General features: G+C 37.2%; 1 protein-coding gene across 1 annotated transcript in view; it reads right to left on the minus strand.

Moving 5' to 3' along the window:
- Positions 1 to 18,814, minus strand: part of cdkal1 (CDK5 regulatory subunit associated protein 1-like 1) — a 277,368-nt gene that overhangs the window by 127,576 nt on the left and 130,978 nt on the right. The window contains exon 9 of the mRNA XM_036130742.1: positions 3,799 to 3,965. Coding sequence (XP_035986635.1) covers positions 3,799 to 3,965 — 167 coding nt within the window. The remainder of the gene's footprint in view (positions 1 to 3,798; positions 3,966 to 18,814) is intronic.

Genomic DNA, 18,814 nt, shown 5'->3' on the forward strand with positions numbered 1-18,814 from the left:
GCACCCAAGTATATTTCTAATTATCAGTTAATTGTTATTCCCTATCATTAGGAGGATGGTTTTTTAATTGTAATGTAGCCAAGCAGAAAGCCTACCTATACATGAGGGGGACAATTAGACACCTCCATTAACCCCTGGTTAATTAGAACCTCCATTGCTGCTTCCCACAGCACTTATTTTATACCCTTCCTTACCCCGGGCCTTCATCCCTCTGTTTTTCTTCTTTTATAAATTTCTGCCCTCATTCCCTTTATCTATGATCTCAATCCTCCTTGATTCTTCAACTTAAGTTAGCTGTTGTGAACTTGACTAAAACACATCTGTCTGTATTGGTTACAATTGCCCTATATTTGTTCCAGCTGTTGTTCCTGCCCACCTTTAGGTGTTTTTATCTTTCTACTTTTTCAGTAAAGTTTTCCACAGGTGAGACTGGCATCGCAAGCCTAAAAGCTCTGGATAGGAAATCGAATTCAACTACATATGTCCCATGCATGAGCAGAGCCCAGTTTCTTGATGATTATCTCGCACCTCTAAAGAAACGCTGAGCTGGCACTGAGGCTACGGCTCCCAGGACAACATTTCATTGTGAAGCACTATAATAGTGAGGAAAATACATACAACTATTGTAGATATTTTCAGCACCAGAATCATGCCAAGGAAAGAAATATTACTTCAAAATAGGGTTAGGGTTAACCCTAACCCTAACCCCCACAGCATAGCAAGATTTCTCCTAAATAACATCTTACTGTCCTCGCTGACATTTGCAACCTCATTAATGATCTCATTGCAGGACTTTACAACTAAAATGAACCCGAGATACAAGGACAGAAATAATCTCTGTTGGGAATGATATTTGCACTTCTTGTTCTGAGCATTTTCACTGCTGAGAGCAATTCTTAAATTGCTGCCCGTAGCTTCAAGGAATCTAGAAATCAACCTTTTCTGCAAAGGCGAAAGCTTTCATTAAGACAAAGGTTACAGGAGCTTTTTTAACCAAAGCAACTGATGTTTTCAAGCTTTTTTAAGAATCAGGTGATTTTTTTTTTTTTGCCATAAACTGTGTGCCTCTCCAGTAAGGCCTATAGGATACATTCAGCAAACTATTCCTACTGAAGTGTTGCTTATGTTTTGGTGGCACAACATGGACCATAGAAGACTAACACGAGCAGAGGCGGTGTTACTGGTTCCTTAAAACCACATTAAAACATATAATGATTTCTGTGACTTACTGTCTTTAAAAAAATAAACAATTCCAACCACTCTTCAATTTAATTTGTGATTATTTTACCAGCAACAGCTATTTCTCGCATTATGCCTCCTGGGCAGCTTCACACAGTGTTGAAATCCTGAGAAAGATGTCCCATCTCCACTAGGGATGTGTTTTTAGGATTAAATATCCCCCCGTTGGGGAGTCAGCCAAGAGGACGGGGGAAGGGGGCACAGAGAGCCGAGCACGCGGACAGCTTAAAGTTGAGAAGCAGACACGCAATAGCTCACGGGTTGCTCTGCTGCTATTTGTAAAGACTGCGAACATTGGGGACGTGCGGTGCTACACTGCAAAAAGGGAACTAAAAGCAAGTAAAATTTTCTTGAAATTAGTGTATTTTTTCCTTGTTTTGAGCAGGTAAATAAGACTATTTGCCAAAGGATATATATTTTTTCACTTAAAATAGGAACAACTCATCGCCATCATCTTATTGCAAGTGCAAGATATGTAATTATTTTATTATAGGGGTAAAAATGCTCATTCTAGTGGCAAATAGTCTTATTACCCTTCAAATTAAGGAAAAACACGCATGTGCAAATTCTCAGAGTAAGGAAAAACACAACAATTTGAAGAAATTTAACTTTTAGTTCCCTTTTTGCAGTGTACGATGGTGGGACTGCCCCGCTTAAATAATTTATAGAGTTATTGGCGTAAGTGAGCGGAATTAGCGTGTTCAACCACTTCAACGACCAGAGTTGAACTGTGAGACTGAGCGACTGCAGTTCCAGAGATGTGCGAGACATTTCGCTTCTCAAACCTAAACACGGCCATCTAAATCCTGTCCAATCACCGGACAGTAGTCAGACACTCCTTGAAAAAAAAGTTCTGGCCAGACGTGTCGAGAACAAGCAGGGAGACTCTCAAAGACAAGGCTGTAAGAACAAAATGACGCCATTCGCTGCGGGAGTGAGAACAAATGTCTTGTTTCTCGTAGCGTATGTAGCGGCCTTAAAGGCTGAAGCCACAAGAACTGTGAGACTGTTGAAGAGTCACTCTCTAAGAAACTGCTCTCACAACGTCCGTGTAACAATATTTTATTTAACTTTATAAAAACTAAACAGCTTACAGTATTTTTACTTAATTGTTTTTACATCTAAAATAGACATTACTCAAATAAAGTCCACTGTTACAACTAACCGGGGGTCCCTTTAAGTTATAATTTGATTCTTAATTATTTCCAGGAGAGATAATTACATTAATGAAAATCAAGTGTCCTAAAGGTTATGGGTTTTTGTTCTATTTATTTTTACCATTCTTTAAAATTTTATTTCCTTAAAATAATGTTTTATCAAACCTGAAGTTGCATTGTGAATGGGTTGAACACGTTGCAAATGTTGTTCTAAATTAGTTAAGCTAATTTAACCCTAATTCCACTTTCTTTAAGATGACCTTTAGTTCTCCAACTTGGTTTTGCAGTGAACCTGGATTCACTGAAACATTCTCATGATGGTTTTCAACTATTTTTATTTTGTCCTTTTGTGTGTTCATATTTCCTTAATCAGTAGTTCAGTAAAGTTTCACTAGTAGAAGAGATTTATTGATTGAATCAAATTGTTAATACAGGCAATCAACAATATATGATGGTGTTTTCTGGATGTTAATTTTATTTCTGTTATTTTTGAAGAGAAGTTGTCACTCCTTCTTCTAAATGTGTGCAAAGTTTTCTGTTAAAAGAACATCACTGCTCGCATCATTCCTTCAACTATTGTCCTTATATCAGCTGTTTGGGCTGATATTCACCAGGCAATACCTAACAGATCGAGGGTTATTTATTAAACATTAAACAACCTAAAACAGTGTGTAATGGCTCAACCACAATGAATACTGTATATGCAAAGTCGGCATATGGTGAAAATCTGTGATAACATTAATAAATTGTTACCCAATTATTTCTAGACAGATGGCATGCCAAAAATTAGAAAAATAAAATTGTAAATACTGCATCTTTCATTGAGATGCAGAAAGTCAAAAGAACTGGAAAAAGGTGTGGTAAACAATGTCCATTGTTCCATTAGAAAAGACAATAATGACTGATAGAATTGGAGTGGCTGCAGAATACACAATGGTCTTTAATTGACTCATTAGAGAGGGAGAAAATGAACTAATGAGCAGAGAGAAGGCGGGAGCTAAACTGCTTGGTAAGCAGAATAGACGGCCATTTAGTTTATTAAATCTAGGCAAAGCAAAGGAAGAAAGCATTTGAGACTGGGGGGTGGAATGGAAATGGGTGTGGAGGAAATGTTCCTCTAAGCCTATGTATTTTAGTTTAATATGGAAAAAAAATGCATCATTATTTTTGATGATGGAGCCATAAATCACATTACAATTACAATGTGAGGATTATGATGAAACTATGAAATTAACCATCATGCAGATCGTTAACGATACTATGGCGACCTGGGTCAGGTTTAAAAATAGCTAGATGACAGCGACGGTTATGATTATGAAAACAAAGCACCTGGATGCAGCGTCCTGTAAAGCAACGACAATGAGACTGTGTGTGTCTGTGCATCTAAGTGTGCTTCGCATACCTCCAGATGTTCCAGGATATAGGGCGGGTTGGTCATACCCAGCCTCAGCATGGCTCCTTCAGGAATCTCCTCCACCAGCCTCCACAGCAAGGTAGGCAGGTCTGTCCCTATGTCTCTGCCATAAGCACCCGTGTCTTCACTCGTCAACCAGATCTCACACACTCCCTCTGGGTAGATAAACGGAGAGAAATCACATTAAAAAAGAGATAAAAAAAACTCTGTTTTTAAAGCTGAACTGATAACACAACCACGGTATAAACAATGACTGGTTTAGGATCATGTACAGGGAGTGATTGGAGAAAAGAACAAAACAAATGCGGCATTAAGTAAAAGCTCCCATGCGGGCTCTCTCTACTTTGATTGTCGCTGCCTTTACACCTAGGGGAATCTCACCTTTCATTGACTTAATTTAAAATACCTATCTATTGTAGGTAATGAACACTAAACCCCTAGGCTGAAGCCAGAGGAAATTTCAAACAAAACTGATCTGTTTCTATCCCAACGAATCAGTTGTGAGGCAGCCTATATACTTACATTTGTCATGTTACCAGCATAGAAAATTAAGAGTGGTTAATAAATAAAGCTAACAATCAATGGAATTCTCAATTTACAGCTTCTGCGTTGCACGACAAATGACCTAATAATCCATCTCTTATCTATATCTTTTTTAAATAAATGACTCCAAACATTCACATAAATCATGTTACCAGGACTTGCTGAATCCTAACAAGTAATGTACAGTGGAAAATAATGCTTCTTAAATTGCTCCCAATGCCCCTTGATAAAGTGGCTCATAGATTCCTACCCCCTGTGCAATCATTTTTTGTTAAGGTAGGAGCATTTTGCGCAGTATGGGAGTCATTTAACATTTTTTACCCTGCCGCCGTCCACTGAAAGAAGTCAAGTATGACTTTATATAGCTTTATAGCCTTTATCCATCTTGTGAGGAACCACAATGTGCAAAGTGAGGTGCTCATTATATTTATGAACTTTAATAAAATTGGACTATTGAAGAGCTAACAATTGATCTTTTATTATATTGTGATCATTTTGTTAGTTGAAATTAGACACAATGTGAAAATACATGTAGACTTGGCCGTGGAAAGAGGGAGATTCTCAATGTACGATAACCTTGAGTTCTCATGGCGTCATGATAGTCACAAAAATGCAAAATAAAATTGCATAACATGCTCTAAGAACTTTTGTCTGAAACAGAAAAGGAACTATTACTACTACCGGTGCAAAATAATGTCTTGATTTGTCTAGTTATAATCTCTATACTGGAGGTCTTCAAAGCGGGGTCACCGCCACTGGGGGCGTATGATTAAATGTGTAGTCAATTCTTTTCATTATACATTATTAGCTAAAATCATCCCTTTTTTCAGAAGTGTGAATGTTTCACTTTATCAGACGTTTTTACATGAATTTAATAGCTGGTAAAGATGTACACTACGGTTGCTTTCCTTTAGTCTCTGTATAAAGTAAGGAGCTACATCCCCTGCAACTGGCGTGAGGAATATTACGTTCTGGTCCAAACCCTGACTGAAGGTGTCTGATTACTGCTGGATTATTTCTCCCTTCATTCATTTCATGGCAGTGGTGCCAAAATATCAATTTTAAGACCTTTCAGCAACTTTTCCCACCTTGCCTGCCTTAAAGCATGCCGCTCCACCAGGCAGATCATCACTAAATTTTCTCTGGATATTTTCACTCTTCATTCATGGCAGTGCTTTCAGCAGATTTGTAATGAAGCATGAGAAGCTGCTCCACATATTGATTGTATCAGGGTGCTTCACAGTTGGCACCACAAAGAACTCAGTGTTCACCTTTTCCTCTCCAAACAAATCATTTTCCAGATGCTGTCTTACTCGTGCGCACCTTTTTAGCTCTTCCCACAAATTTTCTATAGGACTGAAATCCAGGCTTAACAACAACAACAAAAAGTACACACCCCCTACCTTGAGGTGGGGGCTTTCATTGTTGGTGCCCAAGCTTTAACCTGCGTATCAATGTCAAGAATTTAGGTCTGGGCAATATATTGAGATTTTAAAAATAACATGAGACTAGGGTTAGGGTTAGAGGAGACTATGTTGTTTATATCGAGATTGTCGATGCTGCGTAATAATTTTACTTTTATGTATTCCTGTATTTAGCAGCTGCGTGTTAAATAATGTGCCTGTGAGACATTTGGGATAAAGCTTTGCTTCAGAGATGCCTTTTTATATTTACTTTATGAAAAGAAAAGCATATTGAAACAAATATATCGGCATTCAGCCTAAAAATATCGAGATATTTTTGGTCCATATCACCCAGCCCTCCTAGAGTTGTTGCTTCAAACTTTCTACATCATGTTTTTTTCTCATGATGCCATCTTTTTTATGCGCACAAAACGACGTAACTACATGCATTAGATTAGATTAGATTCAACTTTATTGTCATTACACAGGTACAGGTACAAGGCAACGAAATGCAGTTTAGGTCTAACCAGAAGTGCAATAGCAGCAAGTGCAGGATAAACAATGGTTCCATAAGTACAGGACATGGGTTATTACTGAATAAATATAGAGATGGATACTATTATAAACAGAATTTTACTGATCGATTTGTCCTATGAGTATAATATATAGATAACCAGTATTGTGAACTAAATTTACAGCTGGATATGTACCGAATATAATATACAGGTGGATATTACTATGAATAGGGTTTTACAGATATGTACAATAGCATAATATACAGATGGTTGTTATTATAACAGAGTTTACATGCACTATGAATATATGTACAGATGGCTATTACTATAGGCAGAATTGTGAGCATGATATACAGGTAGCTATTACTATAAAATGAATAAATAAAGTTTGGAAAGAACCTATTTAAATTAAAGTGCAGTGGAAGGCAATTGCATATTACAGTTAAAGTACGGTTCTACAGCTAGAGAAAACTGGGCTGCTTTTCTGGCATCTAACAAAAAGGGCCATGAAGGTATAATAGAAAATGTATAAGATTTATAACCTCAACCATGCTATACTTTGATGCTGCTGATTGATCTATGTATATTGTAGAGCATTTGGAAAAAGGGATTTTTTTTTAACAAATGCAAAAGACTAACAACATAAGATAAATGTATGTATAATAAAAATCAATTTTATCTCATTTTCTGGCTCAGCTTTATCAAATGAAGCAAATTTGTTTAAGCCACATACTTCACCAGAATAGCCTACATTCTCTGCTCACCAACCAGTCAACAGCTCTCCTATAAATGCTATTACTCCTTTACCTCACTAAGCCCCTCGCTGTCATTGCCTAAATGCTCCAAGGCTTTAGCAGAACCCTATTCATGACAGTCAGTGACAAGCATTAAAAATAACCTTCCTACAAACAATTACTGCAGGAATGGGAAGGTCAGATGCAGCAACAGGGGATGATCTACCGGCTTCAGAGTAAATTAGAGCCATGCTCAGTGCTACTGTCTAATGATCTGTCACTTGGTTGTAGGTTTGGAAACGGCCGAGTGTCTGCTTAAGCTATGTGTTAAGACATATTAGCTCATGCAGGCACACAAAAATAGATTTGCACTTACAGAGGCACAATACAAATTGCACGCACACTGGCGGGAGAATGTGTGCAAGTATCATTATCATTAACTGCGCGTGGACAGACAGAAAGATTCATGTGGTCATTTAGATAGCAAAAATTATGCTTGGCTAATTGGACAGTGGTGTGCGTCTGTGTGGTGGTTGCATCTGCCAGAGAGATACAGATGATATAAAGTGGGAGTTCGATAGATATTCATGGGACGGAGGAATTAAAATTGATGGAAGTGTAATTGTCAGAAGCCGATTTAAAAGGTTTGCAGATATCATCGCAAACATTAAAATGCAATGAAGATTTCCTAAGCCATCCTTGTCTGAAAACACATCAAACCCAACAACCAATCTCACATTCTCAGATCAGATCATCCTAACATTAACACACACACACACACAAACACACAAAGTACAAAGATTGGTGTCCTTTGTGTGGGACTCAGTAACAGTGGAGTTCATTAATTATTTTTATCTTTTAACATTTCTTTAAATGTAATTTTCTGGGAACACCAGCGCTGTTTCAGCAACATCACAGATGCGAGAGCAATCTTTCTTCTGACGGCCGCGGAGACGCTCGAGGTCAAGCTCCACACAGGGACATACCATTACCCTCCGTCGGTATTCATAATTAATCCTTTAAAAATACATTATTGAAGTGCTGGTTTGCTGCGAGATGATTTATCCATAATTTGTGATGTTTGTAATCTTTTAGACCCAAGGAAGAGTGCTGAGTGGAGTTATTTAGGCACCTAATGTCAGCGCGCGCGGGATGAATTATGCCAGTCTCACTGCCACGTCAAGGCCCTTCACTGCATCATCTGCATCCTGGGAGTGAGCTTTTTCCTACATCTATACCCTTTTTTAACGCAACACATCTTCCCCAGAGGAGCTATGGCTGAGAGCCTGTTTAATACAGGGTCAGACCTCCACTAAATTGGTCTGAAAGCTGAATGTATTCCTCCCAAAACAAAATTCCTGAGATTCCAGCAACACAATGCTGCTGAGGTACTAAAGCTTGTGTAATGTCTGCTTACACATACGTGTTGTGGCTTCATTGTTAATTATGTTTTGAGAAGAGTGATGCTTTGGAAAATCTCATGTTTACTCAAGGCCATAGCCATTTGTAGATGTCCAGATAAACCTAATAACCTGACCAATAATATGGCCTCTGGCTCGCCTCTCTCTGCTCCTTGTCATTACGTGTGCCAATGGTGTTATTGTTGGCCAGGAATGCAGGGAAGGTAGCCATCAGGAAAAGCCTGTTTGCTTTCTCCTCTCCATCTGGGTTGATACAAACTGAACAGCTGCTTCCTCTGGGTACAAGCAGTGGTGTCAGGCTCAAATGATGTCCCTGAGATTGCTTAGAAGCGCTAACTATACTTTAATTATGGCTAAAAATGTAATGATCAGACTTTTCCAGCCTTTATTGATTTTTGGTTTTGTTTAAGGTCTTACCTGGTAATGCCAATCCTTTTATAACACAAAGCAGTTCTGATTTCCAACAGTATATGACAAATAAAAAATATCTTCATTTTAAGTCTTGTGAAAAGTATGTGCTCCCTTACAGATTTCTCCTGTTTTTACTTTGTCACACTTAAATGTTTCAGCTCAACAAACACATTTTAATACCAGCCAAAGATACCTGGAGGAAATATCAAACCCTTTCTAAAGGATTTGGCTTAGTTTCACGCCAGATGTAAAGGACGCATGCCTTCCAAAAAGTGTCTCATCGGTCCACAGGATATATCCCAAATGTCTTGGGAACCATTAAGTTGTTTTTTTTTTTTGTTTTTTTTGGGGGGGAGGGGGGGGGGGGGGGGGTTTGGAAATTGATTTATTCTTTGTCAGCATTCATTTTCACCTTAGAACCCTTCCATGGATGCATTTTTTGCCCAGTCCTTTTTCCTACCATTGAATCATGAACACTGACCTTAAATTCAGACAATGAGGTCTGCAGAGCTTTAGAGAATGTTCTGGGTTCTTTTGTTATCCTGGAAAAGTCACTGATGTGCTCTTCTGGAAAAGTTCCCCATGGTTTCTCCATCTGTAGATAATAACTCGCAATGCCTCATGTTGGAGTCTCCACGCCTTAGAAATGGCTTAGTAATAACCCTTTGGAGATGGGTAGATATAGATATTGTTTCTCAGCAAATCATTAATTTCTTAAGAATCGGACAATGATCTGTTGGATTTTCAGATTATTTAACCAACTTTAGGTTGTTAAACTGATTCTCTTCATGTGATTGAAAAGATTTTATGATTCTACATGTGAAACAGTATTAGGGCAAGGGTGTGGCAAGAGAAACCACAAAAAAGACATACAGTTTATCACAGTCAATGTATCACTTAAGAAGTGAAGCAGTTGTGTATTATATATATATATATATATATATATATATATATATATATATATATAGAGAGAGAGAGAGAGAGAGAGAGAGAGAGAGAGAGAGAGAGAGAGAGAGAGAGAGACATTTGTCTGGTAACTTCAAGCAAAAAAGCATTTATTTCTACAATTTTTAAAATAAACTACAAAAGTGAATAAAAGTACCTGATGTTGGTTGATGTGTTAATAGATCAAAAACTGATAAAGCTCTTGGTTTTCATCTGTTTCATAAGAAAATAATTTAATTATTTCAGTAGGCAATTTGATTTTGATTTTACCAATCACCAATCAGAGTTTATCAAGGGGAAAATGGCTGATTCTGATCTCTGTCTAAATGACTGCTGCATCTCTCATTACTGTATTGACAACAATATCATTTCAATAACCAGAAAGATGAGTCTATTTTCATTTTCACAAGGACCTTCCAACATACATGAACAGATTAAATATTAAAATTTTGAAGATAAACAATGCTGATGCCACATTAATTAAATGTGTGTCTAGAATATTTAATTAGTTTTTTTAGAGAGAAAAATAAATAAAGGCAGTGTATGAGGTCAGTAAATGAAGATTTGACTTTCTAGAGCAGATATGATATAAAGACAAATAAAGAAACAGCAGAGAGGGGAAACAGTTGTGCTATGACGAACTTCCTTTTGTCTTTGTCCAAGAACAACACAAGCAACCCTGACCATGCATTATTCACATCAAACAATCATCACTCCACTTGTCTGCCAAATACTTGTTTGCTTTCCGTGCGAGTATATGCTAAGTTTATGTGGCTACTACCGCACAAGACTTAAACATACTGCTAGTGTGTGACCATATCTGGCCCAAATTGTACGTAAAAATGGCTCTAAGACAGTTTTAGACTAAAGTAACTGCAATCTCAGGGTTAGACTAAAGCTTTAGAAAATAAGTGAATAAATTATCACTTTTTTATGAAGTGGTTAAAGAATTAGGAGTTAGAAAGGGGGGTGCCTGTGAGTTGAGATAGAAAGACTTGGGACATGATAAGGTTTAGCTGCTAATCAGATTATTTTTCTAATTCCATTCAGTTTTGGATATGTGATGCCCTGGCTGTCTAACAGCACTACAGCTGGGTTCAGTGCAAAGGACAGACTATAAACACAGACTGAAGTGGACTCCTAACATTTGACCTAAAAGCAACTAAATCAACATATTGTGTAATTAACAACTCATTAGGCAAATATTTTGAAGAACTGGCGAAGCTAAACATCCAACTCATGACAGTGGGTTTCCAAAAACACTCAAAATTACTAATGGAAGGCCATCAGACTTCATAATTATCAGAATGCTTCCTGTAGAGTAAATTGACGCTTTTTAAAATAATAATTCTGCAACAAGATGCAATGAAAATTGAGCAAATTTCATTCCATCCCCATCTTATAAGCCCATGTCTAACATTTGTTTTATCTTAATCTTACTGCCATTATGTACATATGGACCAGGTGCCACAGGCAGCAATGCAAATTATAAAACATGAAAATCAAAAAGATGCCACCGAACTGTTGGAGGTCCTCATTTCTAATAGGAGAGAACAGTGTGTTACAGTATATACATTGCTTCCCTTAAATATAAAAAAAAATAACACCCATTTTAGCATTCTTTTTAAAATTTTCCGCCCTGCAGCAAAATAAAAGTATCAAAATGTATTTTTGTCGGTCTGCATCATGTTACTGGCTCGTTAAATGTAAAAGACTTATTTAATTTTGCAACAAACACAAGTTTGTCCTTACTTAGCAAGCTATGCACAGTATTATCCCAATAAAACATAGTTAAATCTTGAAGTAAATAAAAGCACAAAAATCTTAACAATTACCTTTGGAAATGTTGTCATTCAACAGTTGATTGATGGCCAGCTTTTAGAAAAAGAAAATTGGGCCTTTCCAAAAGTTTCTGGAACAATAACCAGCAGTAAAGCAAGGGGGTGGGTGCATCATAATTTGAGATAGCTCCCTCAATAGGCACTAGGCGCTCGCAATCCTTAGGTAGACATCCTAGTTCTGGAGCTAGTCATATAAAAAAATAAATTAAAAAAAATTATTTTATCAAAAGAACTAAAGTGCTTTTTGGACAAAAGAGCAGGAAATATTTTAAACATGAACACCTATAGAATGCAACCCAAAGTCCAAACTACATCCATTAGACACTGCTGGAAGCAATAAGTTCATTTGTTTAACAACAATGTGCATCACACAGCAAATTACAAACGTCTAAAAGAGATCCATACACATAAATACCACAGTCACTTAAACCAAGGCCTTTCAAGAAATGATTCACTTCTTCATCACTTGAATTACAAACACCTCAGCTACAACCAAGCACCACTTTTGTACTGTGCCAGTGACTGGAAGGCCTGTCTGACCTTCAATCACATTAGTGTGCTTCCCTATCCTCAACAGCTTCCCGCTGGCCATCTTGTTCCATAGTAAATCTCCTCACACAGCACTCAGTTTAAGAAATTGTGGAAAGATGTCAGCACACGGGAATTTAATGAAATCAGGCAAAGTCTGAGGAGAGAAAATTAAGCTTTTGCACACAGAGATTGAAAAAAATGAAAGAAATTAACAGACACTAAAAGTAGTACATAATTACAAACGAATATTTAAAAAGTGCATTTTAAATGATGATATGATTTTTGGTTAACACATCAGTACATGCATAATGTAAAACATTGTAAAAACAAACAGTGTTTTAATTGCTTATTTATTCCTTCTTCATACAATACCAGGGAATAATGAATCTGATACAGTTAGTGTTCAAAACACACAAAAAAATCAATTAAAACTAAAAAAACAACTCCTAAACTTTAGTATAAGGGAAATGCTCTACCTTGCACGCAGCTCCAAACTGAACAGTGACAACAGTAGGATTCATACACCAACACAAGAGTTTAATTGCAGTAATTAACCACCCTAATCTGGAGCAACAACTGTGACTGTTGGCGTGGTGTCTGGGTGTCATAGCAGGTAGCGTAATCATCACAGAGAAACCTAACATGCACTTTTATATGCAAGCATCCTCTCACAGGCAAGTTTAGGAGAGACATGCTTATGTGAAAGAACACAGACATGTTCTTGTTCACCACGGAAGTGTTTATTCACATGTGCCTGTACATGCATGGCTTCATCAGCGGCCCACACAGTCCTTTAAATACCAACACATCAACTTTAGCCTACTTTCACACATTGTTCTGAACTGCAGGGGCGACCTTTTGTGTGTGACTGCACATAAGATAGGATGTCAAGATACATCAAACCGTGTGTGTGTGTGTGTGTGTGTGTGTGTGTGTGTGTGTGTGTGTGTGTGTGTGTGTGTGTGTGTGTGTATGCATATGTCCCCAGGTCTTGTGTGTGGTATAAGAAAAAGCCCCTCATTGTATATGTGGGTCACACACATTCTATAGATTTATAAATGGTGAGTGGCAAGTGGGCTCCAGTTGGGCATCTGTGTTTCATGTATAATAATGTGTGCGCATGTTGGTGAAAGTTACTGCATGAGAATACAAAAAGAGGAAAAGGAGGAGATGTTATTTCTTCAATCAGTTTCTGTGTGTAAGGTCGTGCATGTTAGCTCTCATAAAGGAAGCTTATTTTATAGTTTCTAAAATAGATACGATTGCTGCAATTAACCAAATCTGCATACCTACAACAACAACAAAAATGTTGAATAAGCTGTCACTGCTGTCCCTATTTTTTTCTACATGGCTGCTTTATGAACTAAATTGAGCTCAAGCTAAAAAATAGATATTTGCCACTACAAGTTGGCAATAAGTTATGAATGCTTTGAACCACAACGTCAGTTGTATCAGCGATGACCAGAAATATGTGGACACTAACGCAACTTTGTTTAAACCATTTATTAAAAAGGTATTTAAGATATATACATTTAAATCTGAGAATCAGGAAAGTCTGACGTGACAGGGAGGTTGGTTTAACTGAGGACAGATGCTTATGTCAAAGTTGTAGGTGAGTGGCGTAGCTGAAATTCCCCTGTGCTGACTTTTAACATTTATGGCTCTCATTTCTAAGTTTGCCAGTCTATTGTATTAGAACATTTTCAGGATTTTAGGAGCCGGACCGAAGCACAGACAAGAGCTCTGGAGGCGCATGATGAGTTGAAGATGATTTATTAAAATAATACCAAGGCTTATAGGAAGACGGCAGGGATCAACCACGACAGGGTAAACAAGATGATGGAGGACCTGACAATGTGTGTGATGAAATGGGCTGAACTTATAGAGGACGAGACGGAGCGTACAATAGGTGGATAATTAGGCACAAGTGAACTGAGTGACAAAACTATGCTGTAGGAAAAGAGGGGCAACAAACTGGCAGGTGTGGGTGAATAACAGAATCTAACAGGGAACTAGAGAATGGCCAAATATGGAGAAAATCTAACTAAACTAATTACGAATAGATCTAACAGATTACAGAAGCTTATCAAAACAGGAGCTGAATCTAATAATCATAAGAATGTCTCAAATATAATACTGAAATGGAACTAAACTAAAGGAAGGCAAGCATAAAATAAGGATCTAATAGAACTAATAAAGTAATTAGGGATATCAGCTAACTAAACCGAAATTGAATCAAACAGATACCAAATAAATCTCTCTTTGCCCAGCTAGTACTGCATAAATACAAATAGTGTCAATAAGACTAAGGTGGCGACTTCTTCAGTCCTACCACCATGAACTAGGTCTCATCTTACCTCAAACATATTTACAGGGTTGTCTAAGACTCATCTTCATATCCAGAACTCACAGTAATAAACAACTAATCAACACGTAACAAGACAGACTTCACTTTAAAGGGAAACAGTGTTGTGTTTTAATGTAAGATTTAATTTTACACCCCTTGTTTGTACTTCACTATACAGTTATCAATATTTTTTACAAGAAAGGACATTGATTAGTTAATTCCTTTCATGAATTTTTTTTTACAATTATTTCTAAAGTTTAGAGTGAACAAAACTAAAACTTGCTCACTCTCTTAAGACCTGACCCAGTGTAAGCCTATCAAGATAATGAACTTGTATCATACGACATTAAAAGCACGTGAAGTGAAGCTGAGAAAGAGACAGAAAGCTGGTGGGACGATTGGATTACAGAGAGTGTGAGGGGAGAGAGATTTAAAGAAAGCTACAAGGGCAGATCTCATTTCTGTATGGTTCAGAGACCCCAGGAACTGCAGAGTGCTCGGGGCATTACACACACACACACACACACACACACACACACACACACACACACACACACACAAGTCCCAACACTGAGATTATATATGGAAATGAGTTCCTATTAAAAAGCCATTGAAGTGGTAATGGTTCATATCGCCTGTCAAGAAGTCATGGCAGTGGACACACACATGCACACTAATACTTTCAGCCACATTGATGAACCACACCAAAATACACACACATCCACACACATATAGCACTACAGTTGTGTTATTAATCAGACATAATAAGGTTTAACTCCTTTCATTTCAAGGCTGTTGACCTAATTTTTTTGAGTGTTGTTTGTGTGAACGTGTGTGCCCGTGCGGGCAGTAATTTGATAAATAATAATACGTCTGGTCAGTATTAATGCTAATATATTCATGAGCCACTAGCATGCATCATGTTTGTGTTTGTTAATTCATTTAGGCAGCGTGTGCGGGGTGTATCTGCGTGTTCGTTTGGAATTAGTTAAACCGGCAAAGCCTGGACGAACTATGCACTCAGGCTTGTGTATGTCGAAGTGTTAATTAAGTTAATGTTATTTAATATAAAATCATGCAGCATTAATGAGGTACTACATTATAAAACATTATGTGATCATGTAAATGTTAGTATTTTTATGTAAACATATGGGACTTTTTTTTCTACTGAGACTTTGGTTTGTTTACTGAATGAACTCATGGAGACAGAGATAGGCCATAAGGCAGGGCTACTGATCCCAATCTGCTACACATTTATTAAAGCCTCATTAGATTGGTCAAAGACCATCACTGCTCACTAGATTCTAAAAACCTGTAAAACTAACTTGTACATTTGTGCATTTTACATCCAATAATATTTGACTCAACACAATATATGAAGACAAAATTAATATACCAATTATCCCCTATGTAGGTGGACAGGTCTTGATCTGATGAATTTTAAATAGAGTTGTCTAGCTGCAGTCACTGTCACCTCTACGTCTGCATAGTATTTCAACACCACTGTTGAACAATGCTATAACATTTGCAAAAAATAAAATGCACATCTCACTATATATATATATATATATATATATATATATATATATATATATATATATATATATATATATATATATATATATAAAATATATATATGCATTCTTCCGCAATGTATTAGATGTTTTTAATGTGGTGTAAAAACTAATCCACACATAGCAAGAATCTATGCCACGAAGTGATATGCTCAACAAAAATAAACATGCTATTGTGGTCTAAGGGATTTATTCTGTGAAGTCACAACAGCTGAACAAAATTGTTACTGTGGCGAAGAGCTGCAAGAGTAAGTCAGTTGCTTGTTTATGTGCCTACAAAGGCACATGTAGGAAGCTTCAATTTGCCTACCGATTCTGATGGCAGCACCATGAAACCATGTAGACATATTACCATCAAATAATTAATCCTCAAACTAATCAATTGCAGCCATGTGTCCGTTTGTACATCACTATACAGAGCCATAGCCTTACAATCATATCCAGGAGCTAAACCATTGAAACATTTGCCCTGCTTCTGTTTTTCTGATCACATCAACTGTGCCTCCTTTGCTTTTTATTCTCACCCATTCTTTGTTTTGTCTGTTTTAAGCTTTTCTTTTCTGAACTGCCTTCTATTTGCCTCCCTTTTGTGTAACTCCAGTGTTATATTCATACCGATCTTTTTCCTGATATAAATATAGAACAGCATACACTACAAAGATAAATTCCTGTGACAAATCTTTTGAAAAACAGTAAAAAACATTATTCCATGATTAGTCAATTACTGTCGCTGCACAGAGATCACTAAAGATAAAATAGGAAACTGCAACGAGAGGCTAGTGAGGATAAGGGGGGATACTGAGACAAATTCACCAGACAAGTCCCAACATGTTCCTAACATGGTTAATATGGAAGCCATACAGCATGACTCCCCTTTCTTTCTTGCAGTCTGTCAGTCTCTATTTTTCACCACATTTGAAAGCAGTTTACATCCCTCAGAAAGGATCCATTTAACTATAAACTAAACTGTAAATTAAAATAAAGAAATGTGGCTTTCTTAACGGGCTCATTCAAAATTGTGTTTATTACTGAGCTTCGGTATTACGTACATTAGGCTCTTATAAATTCAATCTGATGCTGTTTAACATTTATTGAGCCATTGTAATGTTTGGCATACATATTAGCACATCTGCTCCGATGGTGGAATCTATGGCCTAGTCAACATGTGCCAGTATATCTGGGAAACATGATATTTTTGTCCACACAAAAACCCAGTTTTACATTACTGAAAATTACCATTGTTATAGACTTGGCCATGCAATGGAAGAAAAATGAATGTTATCAGAGAGGTGGTAATTTTTACGTTGGTGTTCTGATTGACTGGTTACAACATTTGCTAATCAATGGCAAACTGGACAAATTCACTGCTTCAAAATCTACGCAATCTCTGATCGTTTACTTCCAACTGATGTTATCTTGGCAACCACACAGTATTTCCTGTCTTCACCTCGGTATCAAGACTTCAAAGTAAAAGCATACATAGACATTATTAACATTGCAGTTGGTTCAGGTGCTTTTGCTTGTTTGTTTTTACAAGCCCAATTGTGCCAATGTGTTGAGGTGCAGAGGAGGAAGAGTGCCTGGAGGTCACCTTTTTTACACCAACTCAGGTGTTGGCTAACTGCAAAAAAGCTAATCATGAGCTATCGCTATAGTTAATCTGCTATAGGCTAAGGCTGACGGAGGACATAATGACCACTTTCCCTTACTCTGCTGAATTCTCCTACTGCTCTCCAATTTGGCATTCTTTGCTAACATTTAAATGTTTATCTTTAGGTTCTCTCTGTTTTTTTCTCTCTGCAGTAGCTACATCTGGCCTTGCATTGTGCTTGGCTTTATCACCAACGTTTACAGGGTGAAAAACAGTTTATTCCTTTCCCAAAACCTAAAAGGACTCTAGAAAAATGCTAAATTTGGTTGAGCAGCTGAACACACAGTGATAGACGGGAACTGCCGAATGCTCGTCTGTACGAAGGTTACTTAACTTTTGTTCGTAATTACATTGTATGCTTAGCGGATAGTGTTTATTGCTAATTGTGCTGTGTTTTATGTGTTACGGATATACAGTTTGCATGTTGCAACGAATACATATGCTGAACCTTGGTCAGCTATGATCAGTTAACAGGAATTCAAGTCTGCACAAAGGGTATAAATTGGATATTTAAACTTGACCTTTAAAGTACATTTGTCCATGGTTACCTTGCAGCAACTTGACTGACTTGATGTACAACCCGTTTGAACATTTGCCCCTCGGCTTTTTTTCCTTAATATTGGTAGATAAGACAAAAATTCCTTTGGTAACGCCGTGAGCTTCATTGTCAACGGCATTACAATGTCTTTGTTTGTCAGGGGTTAGAGCGCTCGATGCAATCTGTTGGGTTTCCTTAGTAAAAACAAAGCTTTTTAGCTCATCTCTCTGTAGTTTAATAAAAACAACTATGTAAAGTACCTTGAGATAACATTTGTTGTGAATTGCCCATTTCAAAACAGTACATTGAATTAAATTAGAACCTTTGTTTAGCTACCAAAACCCTTTCAACACCACTCGTTTGATTTTGATACTGCACAGAAAATTGTAATTTCGACTTCAAACTAAATACACACAATGACTGCAGAAGCACCTAATGTTTGGATAGCATACTGAAATCTGAACAGATTGTATTTAGATAGAAAAACAGATTCTTTGTAACAACTAGAAAAATTAACAATAATTGCTCTAATCTTTTTATTCTCAAAACA

This window comes from Fundulus heteroclitus, chromosome 3 (genome assembly GCF_011125445.2).
Source record: "Fundulus heteroclitus isolate FHET01 chromosome 3, MU-UCD_Fhet_4.1, whole genome shotgun sequence".
Lineage (NCBI taxonomy): Eukaryota > Metazoa > Chordata > Actinopteri > Cyprinodontiformes > Fundulidae > Fundulus > Fundulus heteroclitus.